This window comes from Equus quagga, chromosome 13 (genome assembly GCF_021613505.1).
Source record: "Equus quagga isolate Etosha38 chromosome 13, UCLA_HA_Equagga_1.0, whole genome shotgun sequence".
Classification (NCBI taxonomy): domain Eukaryota; kingdom Metazoa; phylum Chordata; class Mammalia; order Perissodactyla; family Equidae; genus Equus; species Equus quagga.
Genome location: NC_060279.1, coordinates 83079774 through 83103945, shown reverse-complemented (window position 1 = coordinate 83103945; position 24172 = coordinate 83079774). Strand labels below are relative to the sequence as shown.

Below are 24172 nucleotides of genomic sequence, written 5' to 3'. Positions count from 1 at the left end.
GTAGACTAGGGTCATTCTGCAGCCAGAGGGATTCTTGGGGTCCTCTCTCTTCCTAAAAACTTCTGGTTATATACTTCGTGGCTTGGAACAAGTGTGTGTGAGTACACGCTAACCTCTGGCCCTCACCTTGAAACTCCTTATTCTTGTTCCACTTGTCTCTAGAGCACTTGTCACTATTTGACAGGCTATATGTCTCTCTCCTCCCACTAGAATGTAAGCCCCCAACAGGGCAGGGAGCGTTTTTTTTTTTAAGATTGTTTCTGAGCTAACATCTGTTGCCAATCATTTTTTTTCTTCTTCTTCTTCTCCCTAAACGCCCCCAGTACATAGTTGTATACTGTAGTTGTGAGTGCCTCTGGTTGTGCTATGTGGGACGGCACCTCACCATGGCTTGATGAGCGATGCCACGTCTGCGCCCAGGATCTGAACCCACAGAACCCTGGGCCACCAAAGTGGAGCGCGTGAACTTAACCACTCAGCCGCGGGGCCGGCCCCCAGGGAGCTTTGTTTTGATCACTGCTGTATCTCTGGCACCTAGAAATCATGTCTGGCACACAGCTGGCACTCTGTAAATATTTGTTGAGTGACTAAATGCCTGTCAGTCCTCAGGTTCTGACTCCTGTTTTCCGGGGAAGCCGGCAGGACCCTGGAACGGGTGGAGAAGAAGACGCCTGCCTTGGAAGTTCCACCTCCTGGGGAGATGCAGGGTCTCAGGCCTGAGCAACTGCGGGGGCTGCTGGAGCCCGAGAGGACCAAGACTCTGCTGCCTCGGGAGAACAGGGCCTGGGAGAAGCGCGCCTCCATCACCAAAGACTGGGTGGCCGTGGAGGTTGGGGCCTCCAGCTGTGACACTGACGAGAAAGGTGAGGGGGGCAGGGTCCCATGGGAGGTGGGGGAGAAGGTCGTGTCAGAGCCTAGGGAAAGATACAACATTCCTTCTTTCACTCATTCATTCAACAAATATGTATGGAGCCCTGTATCAGTCAGCTTTTGCTGTGCAACAAGTCACCCCAAAACTTAGTGGCTTAAAGCAACAGTCACTTCTCCACTCATGATTCTACAGGTCAGCAATGTGACGTGGCCTCAGGGGACAATTCTCCTGCTGCATTTGCCTGCGTTTGCTCATATGAGCCACATTGTAGCCACAGTAAGCCAGCAGGGCAGCTGGTTGGTCTAAGATGACCTTACTTGCATGTCTGGCTGGTGTCGGCTGCTGGCTGGCTTGATGGTGCTGATGACAGGCCAGGGGTCCCCAGCAAGCTAGCCCAGGCTTATTCTCACAGGGGGAGGTTGCAGAGTTCTTACAAGCAGCAAGAGAGAGAAAGTCCCAAATCACTTTGTTAGCCTCTACTGGCAACCCAAATGCTCAGGGCCATTGGTCAAAGTAAGCCACATGGTCAAGCTGAGACTGAGTGAGGGAGGGGGTTGCCCAAGGGTGTGGACATAGGGAGTGATGAACAAGTTGGAGGCCATTTGGGGCAAAAAGCTACCACAAGCACCTACTATGTGCTGAGGGCCAGGGATCTAACAGTGAACAAGATGGCCCTAGTGGAGCTCAGAGTTTAGTGGAGAAAACAGGCAATTAACAAGTTGAGAAATGAAAAGAAACGTATGTCCGATGAGAGCTATGAAGACAGTAAAACAGGAGGATGAATGCAGAGTGACTTAAGTGTGGTCAGGGAAGGTGAGAGAAGCAGGAGAGTGTGTGACTTGTTCTAAGAGCTGGGGACAGCATCATGTAGCCAGAGCTACACATTCAATGACCCCGCAGTGGCGGCAAGCTTGCTGTGATCGAGGAGAGAGTGGCGAATGGAGCCAGAGAGGAGAGGGAAAAAAGGTAGACATCAGCCGGGGCCAGTGATAGGGCATCTTGCAGACCGCGGTTAGGAGTTTGTATGGTACTTGAATATTAGGAAGGTTTTGAAGAAGAGAAAGACAGATCTCATTTGTATTTCAAAAAGATCCTTCTAAATGAGTGGTTCTCAACTGGGGGCAATGTTACACCTCCCCTCCCTGCCCCTCTCCTGGGGATTTTTGGCCAAGCCTGGAGACAGTTGAAGTTGTCATATCCAGGAAGATGCTCCTGCCATCTAGTGGGTAGAGGCCAGCAATGCTGCTAGACATCCTACAATGTACAGGACAGACCCCCACCACAAGGAATTACGCAGCCCCAAATGTTACTAGCACCGAGGTTGGGAACCACTGAGTCCAGCTGCAGTGAGAATGAATTGCAGGGTTAGGAGGTCAAGGGTGGAAGCTGGGAGCCCAGTTAGGAGACTCCTGCAACTGTCTAGGAGAGAGATGACCCAGCTGGGTGTGGTAGTGGTGGACACAAGATAAGAGGAGAGATTCAGGACACATTCGCTAGGGAGAATCAGAGTTCTTGCTGATGGACGTGGGGGAGGGGAGGACAAGAGAGATGTCAAGGATGACTCCTGGTGTTTTGACACAAACAGCTGGACAAAGGGTGGTGCCATTTGCTGAGGTGTGGACACCTGAAAGACAGTAGTGGGGGCTGGACCTTCTACAAGGTCGGGGTCCTTCTTTCTTCCACAGGAGATAAGCAGGTCTGGAGCAGAGGCATGGGTAATCTGGATGCCAGCTCTGGCTGTGAGGAGGAGGTTTGGGGGCTCCTAGCAGGGCCTGGGTGCAGGAAGGGTGGGAAATGCCGATCTTTGGCCTGACCTCCCAGTTCTACTGGGTTTAGGAGTGAGAAGGATGCCGAAGTTTGAATGTGGGGAGATTTCTCAACCGGTGGCTGAAGCTGAGGAAGTCTCCATCAGCCCTCCATCTTCCCGTTTTAATTCTGTGGTTTTTTCTTTTGCTCCCTCACTTAGTTTTTGCTGGAAGCCTACAGAGGAGGAACTATTTTACCCATTTGACAGTGGAAGGAACAGAGGCTCAGGTGGTGGAGCACATCAGGTGACCCACTTGAAGTCTTCCTGGTACTCAGTGATAGAAACGGGATCAGAATTCAGATCTCGTATTCTTTCCACCCCCGCGAACCACATAGGCTAGAATGTGTGTGTGTGTGATAGGATATAGCAGAAAAGGGATAGGATGCCAGGTGGGAAGAGCAAGCAGAGTCCACCCCAGCTGGCCTGGTCACTCACTCATGGCTCCTTTCTCCTCCACGCCCCCACCCAGACCTGTCTTCTCAAGAGACTGGGCGTCCCCAGGAGTGGAGCTCCTTGGAGGAAGATGATGAGTCAGAGGGCTCCCAGGTAAGTTGGGGGTTCTTTCCTCTTTTGCAAATGCTCTGCCCTGCAGATCTCAGTGGGTTGTCACATTCCCTTCCTCAGCATGGGATTTTCCTGTCCCACAAAATTCTGTTCAGGTTTGTGAGCCCCAAAGGATCTCCCATGGGAAATAGGACCTATTCGTATTTAGTCAGACACAGAATGAAGGGTCTCCATGTGGTGTATGTAACTCCATCCACATATACCCTCAAACTCTTAATTTATCATAAATTAATCATTCATTCATATGTCCACTCATTCATCCACCCAACTTTCATTTGCCTACTCATCCACATACCCATTCCATCCACACCTCCAACCATCCATCCATCCATGCACTTCATCTGTCTACCCACTTATCCATCTACCCATTGGCCCTCCCGTCCACTCACCCTCCCATTTATCCACTCACCCCTCCATCCACTCATCCATCCTTCTACTCCTCAAACATCCACCAACCATTCATTCATCTGTCTGCTCATTCATCTACCTAAACTTTCATTTGCATAATCATCCATATACCCATCCTATCCATCCATTTATTCAGTTATCTATATGCGTATTCATCCACTCATGCATTCATATGCGATCAGTTCATCCATTCAGCCCACCCACTCACCCATCCGTCTATCCACTCATCTATCCACCCTCCCATCCATCCATTTACTCCCTATTGGCCATAGTAAAGATTTGGCTGCTATTCACGCACCTGTATGCCTACTCATCCCTTCATCCACCTCTATCCAACCCCCCATCAACCCATCTGCCAGCCCATTTATTGATCCATCCATCAATGCACCACTAGTCCATCCACTTAACCATCATCCATCCATATATCCATCCATTCACTAACTACCTACTAGGTTTTAATCCAAATACTATGAGTAAAACCAAACAGAATTATCAAGCACATTCCTTGCATTTAGAGACCTACTGTTTTCTCTTGAGGGTAGAAGGCATCAATATGTGAAATAACAACAGTGGTTCTTTTATTTATAAATTTATCTATGTATCAGAAAAATCACATAACTGCTCTCAGCAGCACAGGAGGATCATATGTCAGAAATACAACTCAAGTTGGTTTAAGCCAGAAAAGATGTTTATTGACTCACAGTGGGGGAAGGGAGGCAAACCATGACAGTGCAGAAATGAGTGCTCATGGCTGTGGGATGGCTCAAAGGGGAAGAAGTTAACTCTGTGGGCCAAGAGGCTTCTTCTAGACTGTTCCAGAGAGAAGGAGACAACAGACTTGGGATTTTAGGGATGAGCAAAAATTCCCCAAACAGAGCAGGAGAGGAAACTCCTGAGGAAAATCATATTTTCTTCCTGTCAAGTGAAAGGAACAGCATGTACAAAGGCATGGAAACATGACATAGCAAGGCACATTTGCAGGAACGTTGGAGTTAAGGGGAGGGCAGTGGGAGAGGTGGGTGAAAATCTGGCTGGGAGGAGATCATTCATTCATTCCACAACCATTTTTTGAGCCCCACTCCATACCAGGCAGTGTTCAAGGCACTGAGGGTAAATAGTGAATGGGGTAGAAATGGTGCCTGCCTTCACTTGGCTTACTGTCACTGATATTGACTGAAATAAGCAAAATAAGTAGCTAAACTATAAATTACACTGGATGGGAATAAGTGCCATGGAGAAAAACAGAGCAGGAAGGGGTTTCAGGAGTACAGAGTAGGGTGGGTGTTACTATTTTAAGAAGACTGTCAGGGGAGTCCCTCTGAAAGGAAGATATTGGAGTAAAGATGTGAAGGAGGTGGAGGAGTGAGACTGGCAGACATCTAGAGGGAGGAGGTTCTGGGCAGAGGGGCAAAGCAGGTGCAAACGCCCTGAGGCAGGAGTGTGGCTGGCACATGTGAGGAAAGAAGGGGGGTCAGCGTGGCTGGAGAAGAGGGGGAGAGAGAAGTTGGAGACGACGTCATGGAGGTGACGATAGAGTACGACGTAGGGTCTTGTCTACCATGGTAGAAATTTGGCTTTTACTCTGAGTAGGGTGGGAGCTGTAGGAGTGCTCTGGACAGGGGAGCGACGTATTTCAACTTAAATTTCAACAGGACCCCTCTGGCTGCCGAAATCATGTCATGGAGGTTGGGTGTGTCTCGTAGGCGGTGGAGGCCACTGAAGGGATCTGAGGATCTACAGAAACCGTAGCCCATGTGGAAAGAAAGGGGTTGGATGAGGCGGAGGGAAAGGGAAGGTGTAGGAGCCGATCAGGAAACTCCAGTTAGGAAAAAAATGGGTGAGAATGATGCAGATGAGAGCCTCCACTCACCTCGTGCGTGTTAGGAGCCTGACGCAATTCTAAGGTCTTCTCATTATTGACTCCTTTATTAACCGATAGTCGCTAACTCTCATTATTAGCTCATGAGCCCTGTGAGGTTATTAGCATGGTCTCCCTCCCTTTTAGATAAGGAAACTCGAGCAGGCGGAGGCGCCTAGAGGCCTCTGTGACATCATTCATTCATTCACTCATTCAGCCCATCCCGGCTCATTCAACCACCATTGACGGAACACACACTTGGGTGGGGCGAGGGTGCCCCTCATGGTCAGATGCTGACCCAGCTGAGCTTTCTGCATGGCCAGAGCCTCCTCCTTTCTGCAGGTGGCCCCCTTCCAAAAAAGAAAGCACATCAGGCCATCCGGGACCAGAGACCTTTCATAATAATAATCGCCAGGCCCCACAGCCCTCACCACGTGGCTACCTCAATTTATTTGATTCTCTTAACAGTTCTTGAGGTAGGATCTGTCCTGATCCCATTTTACAAATGGGGAAACTAAGGCACGGAGAGGTAAAGTAACTTTCCCTAGGTCACTCAGCTTGTGCGTGGTAGAGCTGGGATCTGAATCCAGTATGTCTCTTAACCACTAAGATATCCCAAGAGAGGACTGAGGGTGAAGGATGAGGGCCTCTCCCCATCCCGCTAGTCAGCGGAGTCCCTCCACCTCTCACCAGGAGGAGTGAGTGAATGAGTGGAGTTACTTTTCTGACATTCTCAAGAGGGCAGAAGTTCCCCCTCTGTGGCCCCACAGGAAATCAGGGAGCAGGAAATAGTCCCATCACTCTCATCCCATAAGATACCAGCATGTGTCACAAATGCAAACCTTGTTTAAGTGTATGAGATAAAAAAGAAATACCAACACCCAGAAATGACCCTGGTAAAAGCTGCTGTACAGGCAGAAGTGTCTACAGCATTAAAATCGAGATAGGCACGACCTTTGCGGTGGCTTAGATGAGGGAGGGAGGGAACATGAGAGGGGGGATCTTGGGGTGCTAGTCACGAGCTGCTTCTTGTTCTGGGTGTTGGTTACACGGGGCATTCCCTCTCTGAAGGTTCATCAAGCTGTACACTTAGGATGCGTGCAATTTTCCCTTTGCATGTTATACTTCTACAGAATGTTTTCTAAAGCTGCCCTATATCCTTCAGGCGTATTTTTCCTAGAAGCTGAGACCGAGCTGGGATTTTTGTGCAAGGCATTTATTGAGGGAGCGTGCTCTCGGGTGAACCTGTCGGGGGTGAGGGAGGCTGGAAAGGGGGAGAAGGAGTGAGGCAGATATATGGGTTTAACTGCAGTCCCGCCTCAACCTGATCCCACATAAGCTCTGGAGTGTGACTAGCACCCCAGTCCTCCTCTGAGCCAATGGGGAGGCCTTTTACGCCACACCGCTGGTTGTAGGTGTGTTACAGCCTAGGAAATTCTCCAAGGAGGGGGCTCCCGTTAGCAAAAGGCATTTCTTAGAAGAAGGGGGCCACCACAGACATAAGCACAGACCATGGAGCTGGCAGCCAATAGCCACAGCAGCCGGAGGAGACACAGAGGAGAACCAAGTGAGGGACTGACGGGTCTCTGACATGCGGAGTGCTGTGTGTGTAAAATTGGGGGTTTCAGATGACCTGTACTTATGACATTTCCTTAACTTTATACTCTGCTTTTTAAAATTGAGGCATAGGCATTTCCAATAAACTGCACAGGTCAGTGAGTGTTGACACACATACGTGCCCGTGTAACCAACACCCTGATCAAGCCGCTGAGCGCTGCTGTCAGCATCGACAATTCCCTCATCTTTCTTTCCATTCTCTCTCCCTCCCCTGCCCTGGAGACAACTGCATTCTAATTTCTGCTCACAGAGATTAGTTTTGCCTGTTGTTGAACTTCACCTAAATAGAATCCTACGGCAAACTACGTGTATTTCCTAACCTGCCCCCCAAAGGAGAATATAGCAAAATTATTATTCTGCCATTTGGTGTTTTCACCAATATATTCTGGATAGCTTTCCATATGGATATATGTTGATCACTTTCATTCTTTTTTAAATTTACTTTTTACAGCCGCTGAATATTCTATAGTATGGTTCTTCACCCATGTCCTCAGCTGGTGAACTGTTAGGTTGTCATTGTTGCTGTCGCCACACGAGAATGAATATTTGTCCAGTTGGCCTAATTTTCTGTAGCATGGATTATGAGGAACTTTATAGAAACCCACATTCTCTGGTCCTACCCGAGAGCCACCGAATCAGAGACTCCAAGAGTGGAGCCCAAGATACTTGGAAAACCCTCCAGAGGTTTTGGATGCTCTGCCAGGCTTGGGAGCTGCTGATGTGGGTTCTTCCCTCCAGGACGTGAAAGGGAGGTTTGAAATGAGATGGCATCCACAGCGGAGAGCAGGCTAGAGGGAGGAATTGGTTCTTTTCCAAAGACTGGAGACGTGAATTCCATCCATGATTTGTAATATGCTCCAGCATCTTGTAGTATGTGTCCCTCCATTTCTCTTCTTTTACAGGATTCTTTTTAGGTTCACCACTGCCTAGTTTTCCAGATAACTCATTATGTCATGTCCATTCCCAAAATCTCCACGATGTTTTAAGAGCAATTGCACTAAACTCAATGCTAATTTGGAGAATTGCCACTGTTAAAAGTTTGTCTTCCCACCCTTCATCATGGTATGGCTTTCTATTCATTCATTCGACAAATATTTACAAGCTTATACTCTGTGTCAGGCACAGGGATACAGCCATGAGCAAACCAAAGTCTTTGCCCTCCTTGGGCCAGGAGAAAACAAAAGTTGAGTAAGGGCCAGGGGTAGTGCTGGGGTCTTCTGGGGGAAGGTGTCAGGGTGTGCTGTTCTAAATAGAGTAGTGTGTGAAGGGTTTTCTAAGGAACTGATGTTTAAACTGAGAGAGGGAAGATATGATGGACAAAGCCTTGAGGATATCTGGGGGGAAAGGCGTTCCAGGCAGGCAGAGGAATCCGTAATGCAAAGGCTTGGAGGCGAGAGTGGCTGGGGCAGAGCGAGCTCAGCCCTTGGTAGGAACACCATGGCTGAGCCACGGAGAGGAAGCTGGGGGTGGCGGTAGCATTGAGATAAGAAACAAGGATGGTGGTGGCTTTGACCAGGGTGGTGATAGGGGAGAGGCCGGAAAGGCTCAGCTGCTGGATGTATTTTGAAGATACAAAGCATTTGCTGATGCGGGTGTTGAGAGAAAGGAGTCAAGGAGCCACAGCTGGAGGCCTGGAAGGGCCTGGGGAGAGACATGGGGAAACTGCACGAGGAGCTTTCTTCGGGTGGGAGATTCTGGACATGTAAAGTTTAAGATGCCCAGCAGGAATCCAAGAGGAGACAGCAAGCAGATAGTGAAATTTATAATTCAAGAATTTAGGACAGGGGTTGGGTCAAGAAATACGCACAGGTGCACACACACACACACACACACACACGAGAGTCATCGGAGGATGTATGGTATTTAAAAGTGGAAGACTATATATCATTTTGAAATCACATCTACCATTGCTCTGATATTTCCTCTTCTAGGTCATAGGTCTATTTCTTACTTTATATTATATCTAGTCACTTCATTGCAGTTTTTAATTCAAATAGCTTTTCAGTTGATGTGCTGTTTCATTCCCGGTCCTATAATCCAGATCATTTTCTTGCAGGTAACAATGGTGGCCCCTCCCTTCCCAGTATTCATACTTTCTCTTCTTTTTTCTATTTCAGGGCTTTGTGGAGTGGCCAAAAGCTCCACAGCAAACGACCATCGTCTTGGTCGTGTGTGTCCTTTTTTTGTTCCTGGTTTTAACGGGAATGCCTATGATGTTTCACATTTAACTATAATGGTGGCTATTGTGTCAAAATAGATGCCCTGTGTCATGTTGAGGAAGTGTCCTGGTTAAAATTCAGGAATGGGTATTGGATATTATCAAATACCTTTTAAAACATCCATCAAGATGATTTTTATTTTGTATTTAACCTTTGGCGTGAGGTTTTGCATTACTGTATTTCATGGAACTTAAGACACCATCGATTGCAAAACACCTATTATTTTATATACCACTGAGAAAGTAAAAGATGCTGCTTAATTGTAAGATGTTACCAACTAGAAGATGCATCCTGACCTGCCTTCAGAGAAGGAGAAAAAAACGCACAATTTAGGATGGATGAAATCTGGTAGATTCTTCATATCAAGTCATCTTTGCATTCTTAGGATTGTCGTGCACCAGTCTTTTCAGATACTGAATTCTGTTTCTTGATATTTTCTGTAGGATTCTCGCCTCTATTTTCATATGCAAGATTGGTGCTATCTTTGTCAAGTTTTGGTATCATGGTTAAGCTCGCATCTTAGAAGGACTTAAGTAACTTTTATCCTTTTCTATGCTTTTGAATAGTTTCTCTAGCTTGAGAAGCATCAATTCCTTGACATTTTGAAAGAATTTACCAGTAATCAGGTCCTATATGGAGGGGAAGTTTCAGCTAATTCTTGCATGGCTTTCTCAGTTTCTTTCCATGTTATCAGCTTATTAATATTTTTCACTTCATTAATTTTGATGATTTATAGCGTTCTTTTATCCTCTAGAATATTCTTTTTATTGACCTTTTCAGATTATTAGCTTAATTATGCATACTATTTTATAATTAAACAAAATATCCTCTTTATTTTGTCCTATCCCCTTTCTTCCTTTCGACTTCTGTTTGTGGTTTACCCATTATTAGATTTGTCAAATGTTTATCTAGTTTATTATTATTTTTCTGAAGAGCCAGCATTCAGATTAATTTACGTCCATTATTTCTCTAGTTTGTAATCTGTTTTTCTTTAGTGTAGACTGGTTATTTTTTAGTTATTTCTTCCTTGTCTCAATTTTTGAGTACTTAATTGATTTATATTCTCTTTTCTACAAAATTATTTGCAATAACAGTATAGTTAATAGATAAATGTACTTCTGGTTATAGCCTTGTGCACATCTTTACGTTTGATAGTTCATGTTCCTGTTTATGTTGTTGTCCAAATACTATATTGTACTGTTTCTAAAGAGTGCTTGGAAACTCAGCGATCCGGTTTATTTAAAAAGTTTTCTTTACTGCACTGTGAACAGAGAATGGGGCCTACAACATATCTGCTTCCAAAACCTTTTTAAAAGCTTTTATTGTGGACTAGAACATGGCCTGTGTTTGCACTTGTTTCATAGACATTTAAGATGAATATGTATTTTCTGTCTGTAGAATTCAAAACTCTACATGTCCATTAATCATCTCACATGTCAATTATGTTGCTCAGATTCTTGTGTTTTTTAATTTTGGCCTACCCTGTTTGTCAAAACCCAGTAAGCTTACGTGAAAATCTGTGAGTGCAATTGTTTGTCAATATATTTTTATAATCCTTGCTTTACATATTCCCTACTGTGTAACTTGATGCATATAAGGACAGTACTGTTATGTCTTTGCGATCAAATAACATATGTAAACACCAAGCACAGTGCCAGGTATAGAGTGGCACTCAATAAATGTTGGTTAAAACCTGATTCTGAATCCTTTGTCAAATATAAAATGATTGTCTTTAACCAATTTAATCCTTTTCCTTAAATTTTACCGTCTCATACTGGTTGATATTTCCATCCTGCTCTTTTAAAATTCCTCTGTGTGCATATCTTTTTAGACTCTTTGTGTCATTTTGTTTTAATAGGACTTACCATGGCCCCTCCTGAGTTTGCTGGAGAAGTGAGGGCAGGGCAAAATAGGGGATTGTCTCTTTCTCCATCCTCACTCGGGCTGATTGCATCCAACAAGCCACAACTGGCCCTTCAAAGAGAGGAATACAAGCCTCAGCTGTTACATTTGTTAGGCTTTTATCAGTTGCAAATAAGAGAAGCTCAATTCAAATAAGCAAAGAGGTTAATTGTTGGTTCATGTTACACCAAAGTTTGGGATGAAATTGGCTTAATTTATGGCTGGTTCCCGGTCCTCTCCATTGACCTCACAGTTACACTCCCTTTTGGGGGTGATGTCCCTCTCCTCCACATGGCTGGGGGGATGCTGACCACCACCCCATGATCACCTCTTCCACGTGGCAAAGTGGAACTCAGGGCAGAGTCTCCTCACACACCCCACCTCCCATCGCTGCTCTGCTGCAGGGACCTGGGTGTTGAGATCAGGGACCAAGAGAGGCCCGAGGAAGGAACACGCTGTTGGAGGAATAGCGGAGGATGGCCTATGGCAGGGCAAAGGTAGAGACAGGGAGACAGCTGTGGAGACCATCCTCGTCCTTGATGTCCAGGCCAGAGGGGCTGACAGGGCTGTGATTGGCTCAGACAGTGCCGCGTCTTAATCAAATCTGTGGGATGTTGACAACAATCAGGATAGTGACAAAAATCATATTAGCAGTAGTCATTCATTTGGGCTCTATCATGTCCCAGGAACCTCACAGGCAGACAGATCCCTTTAAACCATGGTTAAGACCATTCATAATCCACCTACTTCAGTGGGTAACAACCCAAGTTCTCACAACGGCTGTCCAGCCCCACAAGAACTGGCCTAGTTTCCATTCCTCCCACTCTCCCTCCCTCAGCTCCAGCCACACTGGCCTCCTTGCTGTTTCTCCAACAAGATCATCATGTGCCTGCCTCAAGACGTTTGCACTGGCTCTGGAATATACCTCTGCCAGGAATGCTCTTCCCCCAGAAGCTCACATGGCTCCCTCACCTCCTTTAGCTCTCCGCTCCAGTGTTGCTTCCTTAGAGAGGCCTCCCCTGACCACCCTCGAGTAGCACCTCCCTCTGCAGGTAATTCTCCACTTGTCTTTACAGCCTGTATCAGTATCTGACAAATACCGGTTTAATGCTGTTCTTATCTGGCGTCCTCAAGGGCCGTTCCTCCTCCTCTGGTGACTCTCCCTGGATGGTCTGAGTCCTGGGAACGTGGAGTTGGGGGAGGGGGTTGTGGAGTTCAAGTTCAGCCTCTGTCTCCCCGAACTCCCCGCACACCCACATCAGATTGCGGGGCCCACCTTTTCTGCTCCCTCCCCCACGCACTTAAAGATGCTCCGCCCCTCCTAGAACAGGACAGGTTGGACCTAAGGCAGTATCTGCAAACAGTATTTGGTAAACATCCAGGAGGAGGAAATATGTGAAATAAGGTGGCAAATATGGCAAATCTGAAATCAGAGGGAAATAACCCGGGCGCCTGTCGGGCCCGCCACGTGGCCCACAGCTTGTAATTCTCATCTTGAAACCGCGCCGACTCCCAGGATCGGCACTTCCGATTGCGGGAGTGGTTTCGGGTTGCTGGGACTGCCTCACGCCGTCACCAGGAAGCAGCTTCAGCATCCTGGGCTGTGGCGTTCACGGAATGCCAATTCCTTTTCTTCTTTACGTTATCTGTAATCCCTAACTTTCAAAAATTCGGAAACAAATATTTTTGACAACTCCGCCTCCAGAGGCTCAGCTCCTTCCACAGCTGGAGAGACTCAGGGCAGACTCAGCTCTCGGTGCTCCGCTCTGCCCTCAGCAGGGGGGGACTACAAACAAACTGCCGCTTCCTCGGGGGCTGCGGGCTGCATGGGGGTCGATTCTCTCCTCCTCCAGGTCGCAGCTCCCCTTGCAGCAGGAGCGACTCGGGGCAGACTCTCGTCACAAACACCCCACCTCCCAGCCCTGCTCCGCTGCAGGCACAGGAGGTCACAGCCGGCCAACAAGCCAACACGGGAAGCAGCGCCAGAGCAGCGCAAAAACGCCGCTCCCGGAGAATACAGCCCGGCACCTGCGCGCTTGGAGGGGCGTGCGAGCCCCCTGCGCCTGCGCACTAGACCACCCGGCCCCCTCAGCCTTGGCGGAAGGTTTGGGGGTACCGACGCCCCGCCCACGGCCCCGCCCACAGCCGGGCTGACCCCCAGGCTCTCCACGGTCGAGATCCTGCCTTCTTGCTGTCTTGGGTGGCTGAACTCAGCCCCACGTCTGTAAACGAGGATCCCATTTCACTCATTTACCCGTTCCCTCGGCATTCCCTGAGCACCTACTGTATGCAGAGGCCCGGTCTGGGCGAAGGTCAGAGGGAGGAGCCAGACTGTGTGGTCCACGACCCTGAAGGGCTCTAGGGCTGGGGCTGGGCATGTTCAACTATGTATTCAGTTAGTCACTCGGTATTTCTTGAGGACCTACTGTGTGCTGAGGCTTGAGCTCGGCAACGTCTGGAGCCCAGGGAGCACCAACTGTGTGGTCCCTGACCCTGAATGCCTCCCAGGGCTGGAGATGTATGATAAGCCATTCAGTCACCGGGCGCTTCCTGAGGACCTATTGGGTGTTGTGGCCTAGGTGATGTCTGGAGCACAGGGAAGACTCAGACACTGTGGTTTCTGACCCTGCAGGACGCCAGAGCCAGGTCAGAGGTTTTTCACTTATTCATTCCTTCACCTGACATTTCCTGAGGACCTACTGTGTGCCAAGGCCTGTGCACGTGATGCCAGAAGTGAAACACGCAGACGGATTGTCTTCTCCCAGGCCCCTCACCAGCTCCCTTGGGAAGGCTGCGTTGAGGGAGCTCGTGGGCAGGGAGGCAGATGTGTCTGTCTCTCCCCACTGCAGGTCTTAGCTTCCCCCCGACTATTCACAGTTATATTAAAGATCAGTTGTGTTATTTTCAAGGCTTGGCACATCATTTTCCAATAGGTTGTCACTTCTTCAAACTTTTTTGGAAAGGCAAGGAAATCTGAGTATGGATTGGACACTGGATGTTAAGAAGTTATTAATTTCGTTAGGTGTGATACTGGTATTGTGGTTCCATAGAAGATATTTTCTTTTTCTTAGAGATGCACCAGCAGTGAGGTGAGATTACGTCTGTAGTTTACTTTGAAATAGACCAGGAAAATATACATACGTATTTTCATGACCTATTTTTAAAAGCAAATATATATTGTAAAATATGGTAACTTTTGATACTTAAAAATTTGTATAGGTATTTATTAAAATTATTTTTTTTAAAGGCATTGAATCTAGGTGGATGTATGGGTGTTTATTGTACTTCACACTTTTCTGTATAATTGAAAAACCACAACAAAATTTTTTTAAAACACGGGGAATTCTTTTTTATGCAGAAGGGGCTGTGTTGTCCTATGACACAGGACAATTTGTCGGTCAACCTTGTAAGAAAGGTGTTCTTAACTCATAATTGAAAAATATTTTTCATTGATTTTTTTTCTGGAGCCAAAGAAACCTCAGCAAGAAGATCAGAACAATCATAAGTGATTCTATTACCTAAGAGACCTCAGATCCAAACGTTGCGAAAGGAGAATGCCCATCCCCTTGCCTAACGATCCAGGGTGCCTCAGAATACGAGTGAACAAAAGCAGGATGGAAAACTGCATGCCACGTGCACCGTCGGTGTACTGTCTACTATACAACTTTATAGCATATTTATGATAGAAACAAACATTCGTATAAACATGTGCTTATATATGCATAGAATAACTATTCCTGCTATGATTTCTCCCACTCATTTTCTCTGATGTCAGAAGCACTGTCTTAAGTCCTAGAGAATCCACATTTCTCCTTCAGATCCTGCTTAGTTAATATGTGAACCTCACTAAGGGGGATGGACCTTTTATTCAATTACATTTATTGAACAAATGCCGACTCAATCATAACATCAATTAAAAGGCCAGCCAGAGACCCACAGAGATGTCTCTGGGTCCACTCTGGAGGGTCACATTTGTAATTCTGAACCAGGGAGGCGCTGGAGGGGAGTCTGGCAGATGTGGGGTCCAGTCCCAGCCCTGTGACTTCCTCCCTGTGTGACCTCGGGCAAGTCACTGAGCTTCTCTGAGCCTTGGTTTCCTCACGGGCAACATGGGGACGATGGGTATCTCCCCCTGGTGCCTTGAGGTTGGAAATGAGGTGTGAAAGTGCTCAGAGGAGTGCCTGGCAGAAGGAGGCCCTGGTAAACGTCAGCCGTTATTCTGCTGCTGGTCCAGCGCGGTGTCCACAAGGTCGCTGCTGCCGACCGGCTTCTCCTCCTGGTGGGAGCTCAGGTGTCGGGTGAGGTGCGGCAGCTGGGCAAAGGCCTCCCGGCCCTGGCTGCATGAGTAGGGCTTCTTGTCGGCGTGCGTCCTCTGGTGTCGGATGAGGGCCGAGGAGAAGCTGAAGGCCTTGCCGCAGCCGCCGCACTCGTAGGGCTTCTCGCCGGTGTGCACGATGTGGTGCTGGATCAGGTAGGAGCGGTTGCTGAAGGCCTTGCCGCACTCGGGGCACGCGTAGGGCCGCTCGCCCGTGTGCGTGCGCCGGTGCAGTGTGAGCGACGAGCCCTGGCCGAAGGCCTTGCCGCAGTCCCCGCAGCGGTAGGGCTTCTCGCCCGTGTGGATCTTCTGGTGCTCGATGAGGGAGGACACGTGGCTGAAGGCGGCGCCGCACTCCAGGCACTTGTAGGGCTTGGCGCCCGTGTGCACGAGGTGGTGCTGCACGAGGTGGGAGCGGTTGCTGAAGGCGCGACCGCAGTCCTGGCACGCGTAGGGCCGCTCGCCCGTGTGCACGCGCCGGTGCTGGCTCAGGTGCGACACCTGCGTGAAGGCCTTCCCGCACTGCGCGCACGCGAACGGCTTCTCGCCCGTGTGGATGCGCCGGTGCTCGGCCAGCGAGGCGCTCTGGCTGAAGGGCGCGCCGCACTCGGGGCACGTGTAGGGCTTCTCGCCCGTGTGCACGCGCCGGTGCTGCGCCAGGTGCGCGATCTGCGTGAAGGCCTTGGCGCACTGGCCGCACGCATAGGGCCGCTCGGCCGTGTGGGTGCGCTGGTGGCGCAGCAGCGCCGAGGAGAAGCGGAAGGCCTTGTGGCACTGCGCGCACGCGAACGGCTTCTCGCCCGTGTGGATGCGCTGGTGCTCGCGCAGGGCCGCGCGGCTGCCGAAGGCCTTGGCACACTGGCCGCACGCGAAGGGCCGCTCGCCCGTGTGCACGCGCCGGTGCTGCGCCAGGTGCGCGGGGCGCGCGAAGGCCTTGCCGCAGTCGGCACAGCGGTGCGGCCGCTCGCCCGTGTGCACGCGCCAGTGCGAGGCCAGGTAGGAGCCCTGGCTGAAGGCCTTGCCGCACTCGGGGCACGCGTAGGGCCGCTCGCCAGTGTGCGTACGCCGGTGCAGCGTTAGGTGGACACTCTGGCTGAAGGCCTTGCCGCACTCGCTGCAGGCGAACGGCTTCTCCCTGGTGTGCGTCCTCCGGTGCAGTGTGAACGCCGAGCAGTAGCTGAAGGCCTTGCCGCAGACCTCGCACTCCCACAGCTTCCTACGGCCGCCACCGCGCTCCTCCTCGCTGGCCTCTGTGGTCTTCGGCTTGGGGCTCTTCCTGGGCGGCCCCCGCCTCTGGGGCCTGCTGCCCACCTCGGGGGTGGGGAGTCTCAATCTGGTTCCTGGGATTCCGCCCAGCTCATCGCGCTCCGGGAGGCCGGCCCCGGTGGGGTCCCCCTCGTGGCCCTCGGCTTCTTGCTTCAAACAGCTTTCGTGTCGGCCCTTGAGCTGAGCCCCGTGTTTCCAGGTTTCTCCCAACTCCGATTCCTGGGGGCCGCCCACGGTCAAGAGTCCTTCCATCCCCGCTTCTCAAGCTGCTGCCTCGGTTTCACATCTCTACCAGATCTGAAAGAAAGAAAAAAAACCAAACAGCTTTGTCATTTGTCACAGGGCGGAAAGGCTTAGCACAGGGTGTTGACCTCCGGGCTAGTGACAGCTGGGTCAGGTCACTGTTTGTGGTGGGGCCAGGCTGTGCATCGCAGGATGTTGACCAGCATCCGGGGCCTCCACACTCCAGATGCCAGTAGCACTCTCCCCTCAACCTCCACCCCCACCCCCAGGGTGACAACCAAAAATTTCCCCAGACATTGCAAGTGTCCCCTGGGGGGCAAAACGGTCCCTGGCTGAGAACCACTGACTTAACGGAAGTGAAAACAATTTTAAAGATCTCTGGAAAAAATATGAATCTGTCAGCTCTTAAAGATAGCCTCGTAACGTGTGCTATGGCCCGAGTGGTGCCCCCCAAGTTCATATGTGGAAGCCCTAAGCCCCCAAAGTGCTGGTGTTTGGAGAGGGAGCCTTTGGGAGGTGATTAGCTTTAGCTGAAGTCATGAGGGTGGGGCCCCAGGATGGGGTTAGTGTCCTCAGAAGAAAAGGCAGACAGCAGAGCCCCCTCTCCAGCATGTGAGGACACAGCCGGAGGGCCACAAACCAGGACCCTGACGGTGCCAACGCCCGGATCTTGGACTTCCAGCCTCCTAAACTTCAAGGAAATAAAATTCTGTCACTTAAGCCGCCCAGTCTATGGTATTGATGTGGATTAAGGCTTCCCCAGCTAGAGAAGCCCAAGGTGACCTGGCCTACATGCCAAACTATACGACCCAGTGGACTTTTTTTATGGTATGAATTAGGACCGCCCCAGGGAGAGAAGCCCAGGGCGAGAAGCCCAGAGCATCCTCACCTACATGCCGATCTCTATGGCCAGATTCGTATCTAAAGTTATATGACCGCACAATAACCAGACCCCATCTGCACTGAAACCATTTAATGACTTTTTACATCATCTTTTCTTTTCTCCAGTAAAAATAAGTCACGTACCCATGCCTTATAAAATTATCCCTAACCCTCAACTCAGGGCAGCAGCAGGAACTCTGACTGCCTGTGGGTCTTGTCCTCACACACCAGCTCTGCCTGCCCATGGGTCCTGTCCCCATGCCAGCAGGGGCAGCAGCAGGAGCTCTGACCGCCCGTGGGTCCTGTCCCCACACACCAGCTCTGCCTGCCCATGGGTCCTGTCCCCATGCCAGCGGGGGCAGCAGCAGCTGCTCTGCCTGCCCATGGGCCCTGTCCCCATGCTAGCGGGGGCAGCAGAAGCGGCGGCAGCAGAAGCTCTGACTGCCCATGGGTCCTGTCCCCATGCTATTCCACACTAGTCTCTAAATAAAAGAGCACTACTGCCAGATCTTGAGAGTCTAAGAAATCTTTCTTTTGACTCCTCGGCTCACCGACCCCGCATCAGTATTTTCTTATGGCAGCCCAAGCTGACCGTCATGCCTAGAGAGATGGTTTTCTTTCCCAGAGGAAATCAGTCTGCTCCCTACACACAGGAAAAAGCAGCCCCCACATTCCGTGCATAATCTGCTGCTGGGGGGGAGGATGCCCTGGGAGGACTGCTGGTATCTTCTAGGAAAACTGAAGACGCACATCTGCTGTGGCCCAATAATTACCTCTTCTGGAATGTGAGCAAGAGAAACGTGCACATGTGTGCACTAGCAGCCCTGTCTGAGATTGTCTGTAACTGCCGAAGACTAGAAACAATCCAACCGTCCACTAGCAAACGGATGGACAAATAAACGGGGGTGTGTTCGCACGAGGGAACATCTCACAGCACGACACGAATGCCCGTCAGCTAGTGCGGCAGCTCAGAGCCTCAAATACACAGTGTCGGCAAACAAGGAAAGATGCACAAGAATTCATCAGGAATGACGCTATTGAGGCCTAAAAACAGGCAAAACTAAGCCATTTATTTTTTAGGGATTATGAACATATGTGGCAAAAGTTCGCTGCTCTGCCCTGGCCTGAGGACTAGCAGCGTGGGCATCGCCTGTGACAGATGCAGAGCTTGGGCCCCTCCCCAGGCCTGGTGACTTGGAACCTGCTTTTCAACAAGAGCCCCAGGGGATTCGTGGGCACAGGAACGTCTGAGAGGCACTGGTCTCGGCCACTCTGAAGCCAACACAGGATGTTATTACAGTAGCAATGACCACCAGCACTTGTGGAACAGAGCTGTGTGCCCAGCATCCTTAAAGCTCTTGCCATGCATTAGTTCATTTATTCCTCACTGAGGCTCGCAGACGCGGCAGTGCCAGGGCCCACGCCCAGGCTGCCAGACTTCTCCCTCTTGCTCTCACTCCCTGGCTTGAATACACTAATGGCTTCACAAAAGCACATTCCTTTCCAGTCTGCACGGCACCTCTCCAACCTCATCCTGTACAACACTCACGCCTGCCCTGGGCTTGCCCTGTTCCACCCACAGGCCTCCTCGCTGTTCCACAAACGTGCCAGGCACATTCCTACCTCAGGGTCTTTGCACCGGCTGTTCCATCTGCCTGGAATGCTCTTCCCCCAGCACAGGCCTCACTGAGAAGGAGACTTCTGAGCGCAGACCTGATGGAAGTGATGGAGTGAGTGTTCTGGGCTGCAAGCACAGCAGGTGCAAGGGTCCTTGGGCAAGACCATGACTGGGGTCAGAGAGGAAAAGTACAAGGCCGGGGTTGGGGGGCTGGACCAGAGCAACCGAGGCAGAGAGCAGGGCCCTTAAGTGTGGTGGGGGGAGGGTCAGACCGTCGTGCAGGGTCTTGTGCAGCGGAACTCTGCTGATGGGAGTCCCCGTCCACAGGCAGCCCTCAGCCCCGTCAGGCCTGGCTGGGTCCCCAGAGCAGGCAGTGGTACCCACTTGTGGTCTCGGGAGCATCAGGTCCTGTCCATGTCACTCAGGCTGTGGTCCCCACTCTGGCCACTGTGCCTCAGTGGGTCCAGTTGGCATCTGTAGGAGAAAGAAACAGGGACCATGAAGGAAGATGGTGGGGTAGATGCAGGTGCACGGAGCAAAACGCAGGACGTTTTTTCCGTGTGGGGGAAGGGTAGGTGGATTCAGGGCGGGGAGAACCCAGGATGGTCACACACGCAAAGAGGCAGCCAAAGAGACACAGACACGCTCAGAGGCAGACACACACGTCACGTCACACACAGACACACACACAGAGTCACATGCAAGCACACTTTGGGGGGCAGTTACACCACCCCCGCCCTGCCACACACACCCTTCTGTTGTGGTACACAGTCCTCCCCACACACAAGGAGACAGGCAGACTCGCACACCCTCGTGGCTCCAAGCACACCTATAGTCACCCTTGTGCATTCACACAGGGTCTTGGGCACACGCAGCTGCACACACGACAAGGTCACAACACCACCCTGCTTCACACAGGCAGGTGACGCACTGGGATATCACCACCATGGTGCACCCCAACACACACAGTCACATGCACTGGGCAGAGCTTTGCATGTGCTCAGAGTCACATGTGTGCAGGATCTCCCCATGCACAGAAGCACACACACAGCGACGCCATACCTGCACGGTGTCTCTCACAAACACATCCTGTCACAACCTGCACGGCCCTCCACACACACAGTCATGCTCAGGCACACACAGAATGACACTGGCACACCCAGGCCGCCAGCTCCATGCTGGCAGGCCCATCCTACACAGCTGCACACCCAGACACACACACGTCTCATCGCACACCTCACACCCAGGAGAATTCCACACATGCCCCAAGTCACACATGGGCAGAGGTCCCCAAATGCACAGACACATGCTCAGTTACGCATACTACTTCCCCTTCCTAGGCACACGCCGCCGGGGTCAGGCACGTGCAAACACTCAGTGACACGTGGGGCAGTCTCACACACTGAGTCGCATGAACAAGTAACACACTAGCGAGGGCACAAACTGATGGAGTCACCAACAAGCCAACATGCGGGGATGGACTCACACTCAGCGTCACATGCACAGTTGCACGGGCATGCACGTGCAAACACGGTGACACGCGGGGCGGGACTCACATGCACACGCTGCTGGGATCATGAACATACACAGACACACTTGCGCACACTCACTCGCGCATGCGCACGCCACACACGGGCGCCCTCGCCTCCGGAACGGCTTTGAAGGCCCGGAGCGGCTCCTGCCAGCATTGTGGGCACGGGTCAGATTCTCCTCGGTCTCCGGCCCTACCGGGCCCTCGCCGATCCCCGGTGACCCCTCGTCCCGTGGAGGCGCGAATGTGCCATCCGCACAGATCAAGGATGAGCCCACCGCAGACAGGCCCAAGCGCCAGGCCGGCGCGGACTGCGCGTGCGCGCCGGCAGACTTGCGGCCCGCGGGCGGCTCCCAAGAACTACAACTCCCAGAAGGCATCGCGCCCCTCGGGCGCCGCCGCTCAGGCCCACAGCTCCTGGGTCACCGAAACTGCAACTCCCAGAAGGCCTTGCGCCTTCACGCAATGGGACGACGGGTCCCAGCAACCAGAGCGAGGAGGGCGGGACGGCTGGGGGCGGGGCCTGGGTGTGTCCGCCAGGGCAGTGGTGGGCGGGGCCAGCAACATAGGGGCGGGACTCTTCTGCCTCAAGGGGCGGGGCAGAGTCCATAAGCTTAGAAAAAAAGAATCTAAGGATCAGAGAGGCTAAATTACTTACCCCAGGCCACACAGCACAGAAAGGATGGGAGCTGGGGTTTGCAAGCCACAGTTCACCGTTAATTCATGGAAATCGTCTGTCTCAGGAATTTGATGTAATTCCAATCCAGAGCAAAGATGACAAATCCACTGACTTGGGCAAATGAGTATAATAGCTCACATGTACATAGGATTTACTATTGGCCAGTTTCCTACGAGATGCTTCCTATGATGGAATCTTGTTAACTTTCATAAATTCTTTCCTTGGCCATTAGAAAAATGGGCAAAAAAGATTTTTTTGATAATTGGGAAAGCAGAGAAACATGAACACAGAGTGGAAGATAAATGTATCTCACCAAAACCAACACACCCTTCCTTGTGAGACACATGATTTCATGTTCCCCCAGGTTCCTCGTTAAACCACCACACACACTTTCTTTACACGGCAAATTTTTATTTTATATGTAGATCTCAAGAGACGTGTGTTTCCCCTCATCCTTCTGGAAGCTTCTGGCCTCGTCATGGTGAGAACATGCCCAGTGTGTCTCCAAGCCTGGGACTCCTGGAGCAGGGCCTCCCGGCGAATCCACAGACCCATGAGTGTGAGAAGAAAGGATTGTGGGTTTAAGCCACCGAAGTTTTTTTTTCTGGTTTAGGTTTACATCTGAATATAGTCATGTGCTATAGAACGTTTCAGTCAGGAAGAGGGCGCACATATGACGGTGGTCCCATAAGATTAGCACCACGGAGCCCCGGTGGGTAGTGGGCTGTACTATCGGGGTTTGTGTAAGGACACTGCATGATGTTTGCACAACGACGGAATCGCCTAGCCATGCATTTCTCAGAACGCAGCACTGTTGTTAAGCGATGCATGACTGTATTTTTAAAATATTGCTCACATATTCTTTACAACCCATGTTGGGAGTTCAGAAAACTGCAGCATTTTTGATCACTAAGAAGCTTCCATCCCCCCACCCTACCCCGGGAAATAAGAAGCAGGAGTTATTCAAACAGAGGAAAGGACCCTTGTACTCAGGCCTATCACGTGGAAAAACATTCTGTTCTGCTTGTTTCATTATTCTGTGCTTTAGAAAGACAGGCGGGACACAGCGGGGAGGGCTTCATCCCTGCTCCATGGTGGGGTGTCCTCTGGGGCGGCTTGGACAGTTGGAGATGGCTGGATGACTCAATCGGGGCCGTTGGTCTGGGATCTGGGCTCTTCTCCACATGGTGGCTGTTGGGGCCGGCCGGACATCTCCGTGTGGCCAGCTTGGGCTTCCTCACGGCACAGTGGGCTCGGAGTGGTAGGACTTCTTACATGGTGGTTCAGGGCTTCAAGAGGAGCGATCCAGGAGCAGGCCGCTGAGTGGAGGGGCTGTTTGTTACATGGCAGTTTAGTGGGAATTGCTGACTGTGACAGAGGCAAGACCAAGAGATGAGGCTGCAGATGTAGGTAATTCAGGTTCCTGTGGGCTGTGCTAAGAGCATCTCCTGAGGGTGGTAGGGGTCACGGCTGTGCTTTTTCTTCTTTTAAAGCTGGAAGAGTCTGCATTTATGACAATATGTGTCCCTGCCTGATGTGAGCACACTCTTCCCTCTAACCCTTCTGGGTGGTTCTTTCCCTGGCCTCGGGTCATTGCTCTGCTAAGTGCTGGAGGGGTCACTCTGCGGCTCTCTGGAGGTCTCTCTCTGCAGCTCCATCCCCTTCGGGGCTCTTCCCACAAACTCCGGCCACCTTGGTCTTCCTGCACTCTCAGCTCCGTCTCTTCCACTCAGGGGTTCACAGGGCCTGGCCCAATTCCTCCCCTGCACCGTGACCTGGAACCTCTCTGAAGACGGTAAGCTGGGCAATCAAAGGGCTCCCTCCTTCACTTCCCACATCTCAGAAATCACTGTCATTTGTAGCCTGATGTCCACTGTCTTAAAAACCAGCGTATTTTCTATTTTGCACATTTTATGGTTATTTCATAAGGGAGAGGAAATCTGGTCCCTGTTACTCCATCTTGGCCAGAAGCAGAAGTCCATGTTCTTAATTAAAATTAGCTTTATTTATTTCTTTATTTTTGGAGGAAGATTAGCCCTGAGCTAACATCTGCTGCCAATCCTCCTCTTTTTGCTGAGGAAGCCTGGCCCTCAGCTAATATCCGTGCCCATCTTCCTCTGCTTTATATGTGGGACGCCTGCCACAGCATGGCTCGACAAACGGTGCCATGTCTGCACCTGGGATCCAAACGGGTGAACCCCAGGCCGCTGAAGCGGAACATGTGCACTTAACGGCTGCACCACCGCGCCGGCCCCAATTAGCTTTATTTTTGATAGAAAACAGCAGCAAGTATGATTTTACTGAAGAAAAGCAGAATAGTCCATATGTATACCAAGAGAAATGTCACTATTTTTTCTTTGATGGAAAACAGTGATGGTTTTACTACAGTGAT

At 50.7% G+C, this 24172-nt stretch overlaps 2 protein-coding genes across 6 annotated transcripts; one reads left to right on the top strand and one right to left on the bottom strand.

Annotated features, from left to right (window-relative positions):
- Nucleotides 1-700: 700 nt before the first annotated feature.
- SMIM17 (small integral membrane protein 17) lies at nt 701-9353 on the top strand. The gene is made up of 3 exons (XM_046681635.1): nt 701-863; nt 3148-3224; nt 9243-9353. Exons 1-3 carry the CDS (start codon nt 701-703, stop codon nt 9351-9353), a joined length of 351 nt encoding a protein of 116 aa, XP_046537591.1.
- Nucleotides 9354-14514: 5161 nt separating this feature from the next.
- Nucleotides 14515-21393, bottom strand: ZNF835 (zinc finger protein 835). Of its 5 annotated transcripts, XM_046681605.1 has the most exons (4): nt 21181-21393; nt 19843-20044; nt 19576-19665; nt 14515-17124 (listed from the first exon to the last, which is right to left on the bottom strand). In XM_046681605.1, exon 4 carries the CDS (start codon nt 17077-17079, stop codon nt 15454-15456), a length of 1626 nt encoding a protein of 541 aa, XP_046537561.1. In that variant the 5' UTR covers nt 17080-17124; nt 19576-19665; nt 19843-20044; nt 21181-21393; the 3' UTR covers nt 14515-15453. The 5 variants fall into 5 exon arrangements, with proteins under 5 accessions (XP_046537561.1, XP_046537563.1, XP_046537560.1 ...); XM_046681607.1 differs by having other exon boundaries at nt 19576-20044; nt 21127-21393; XM_046681604.1 differs by having other exon boundaries at nt 19576-20044.
- Between the last annotated feature and the right edge of the window lie 2779 nt (nt 21394-24172).

Bases quoted from the DNA above. Each gene is read 5' to 3' on its own strand.
- SMIM17 (XM_046681635.1), top strand. From the start codon at position 701: ATGCAGGGTCTCAGGCCTGAGCAACTGCGGGGGCTGCTGGAGCCCGAG. The intron at 864-3,147 runs GTGAGGGGGGCA...GCCCCCACCCAG, and splicing joins CTGTGACACTGACGAGAAAG to ACCTGTCTTCTCAAGAGACT. The intron at 3,225-9,242 runs GTAAGTTGGGGG...TTTCTATTTCAG, and splicing joins ATGAGTCAGAGGGCTCCCAG to GGCTTTGTGGAGTGGCCAAA.
- ZNF835 (XM_046681607.1), bottom strand. From the start codon at position 17,079: ATGGAAGGACTCTTGACCGTGGGCGGCCCCCAGGAATCGGAGTTGGGA.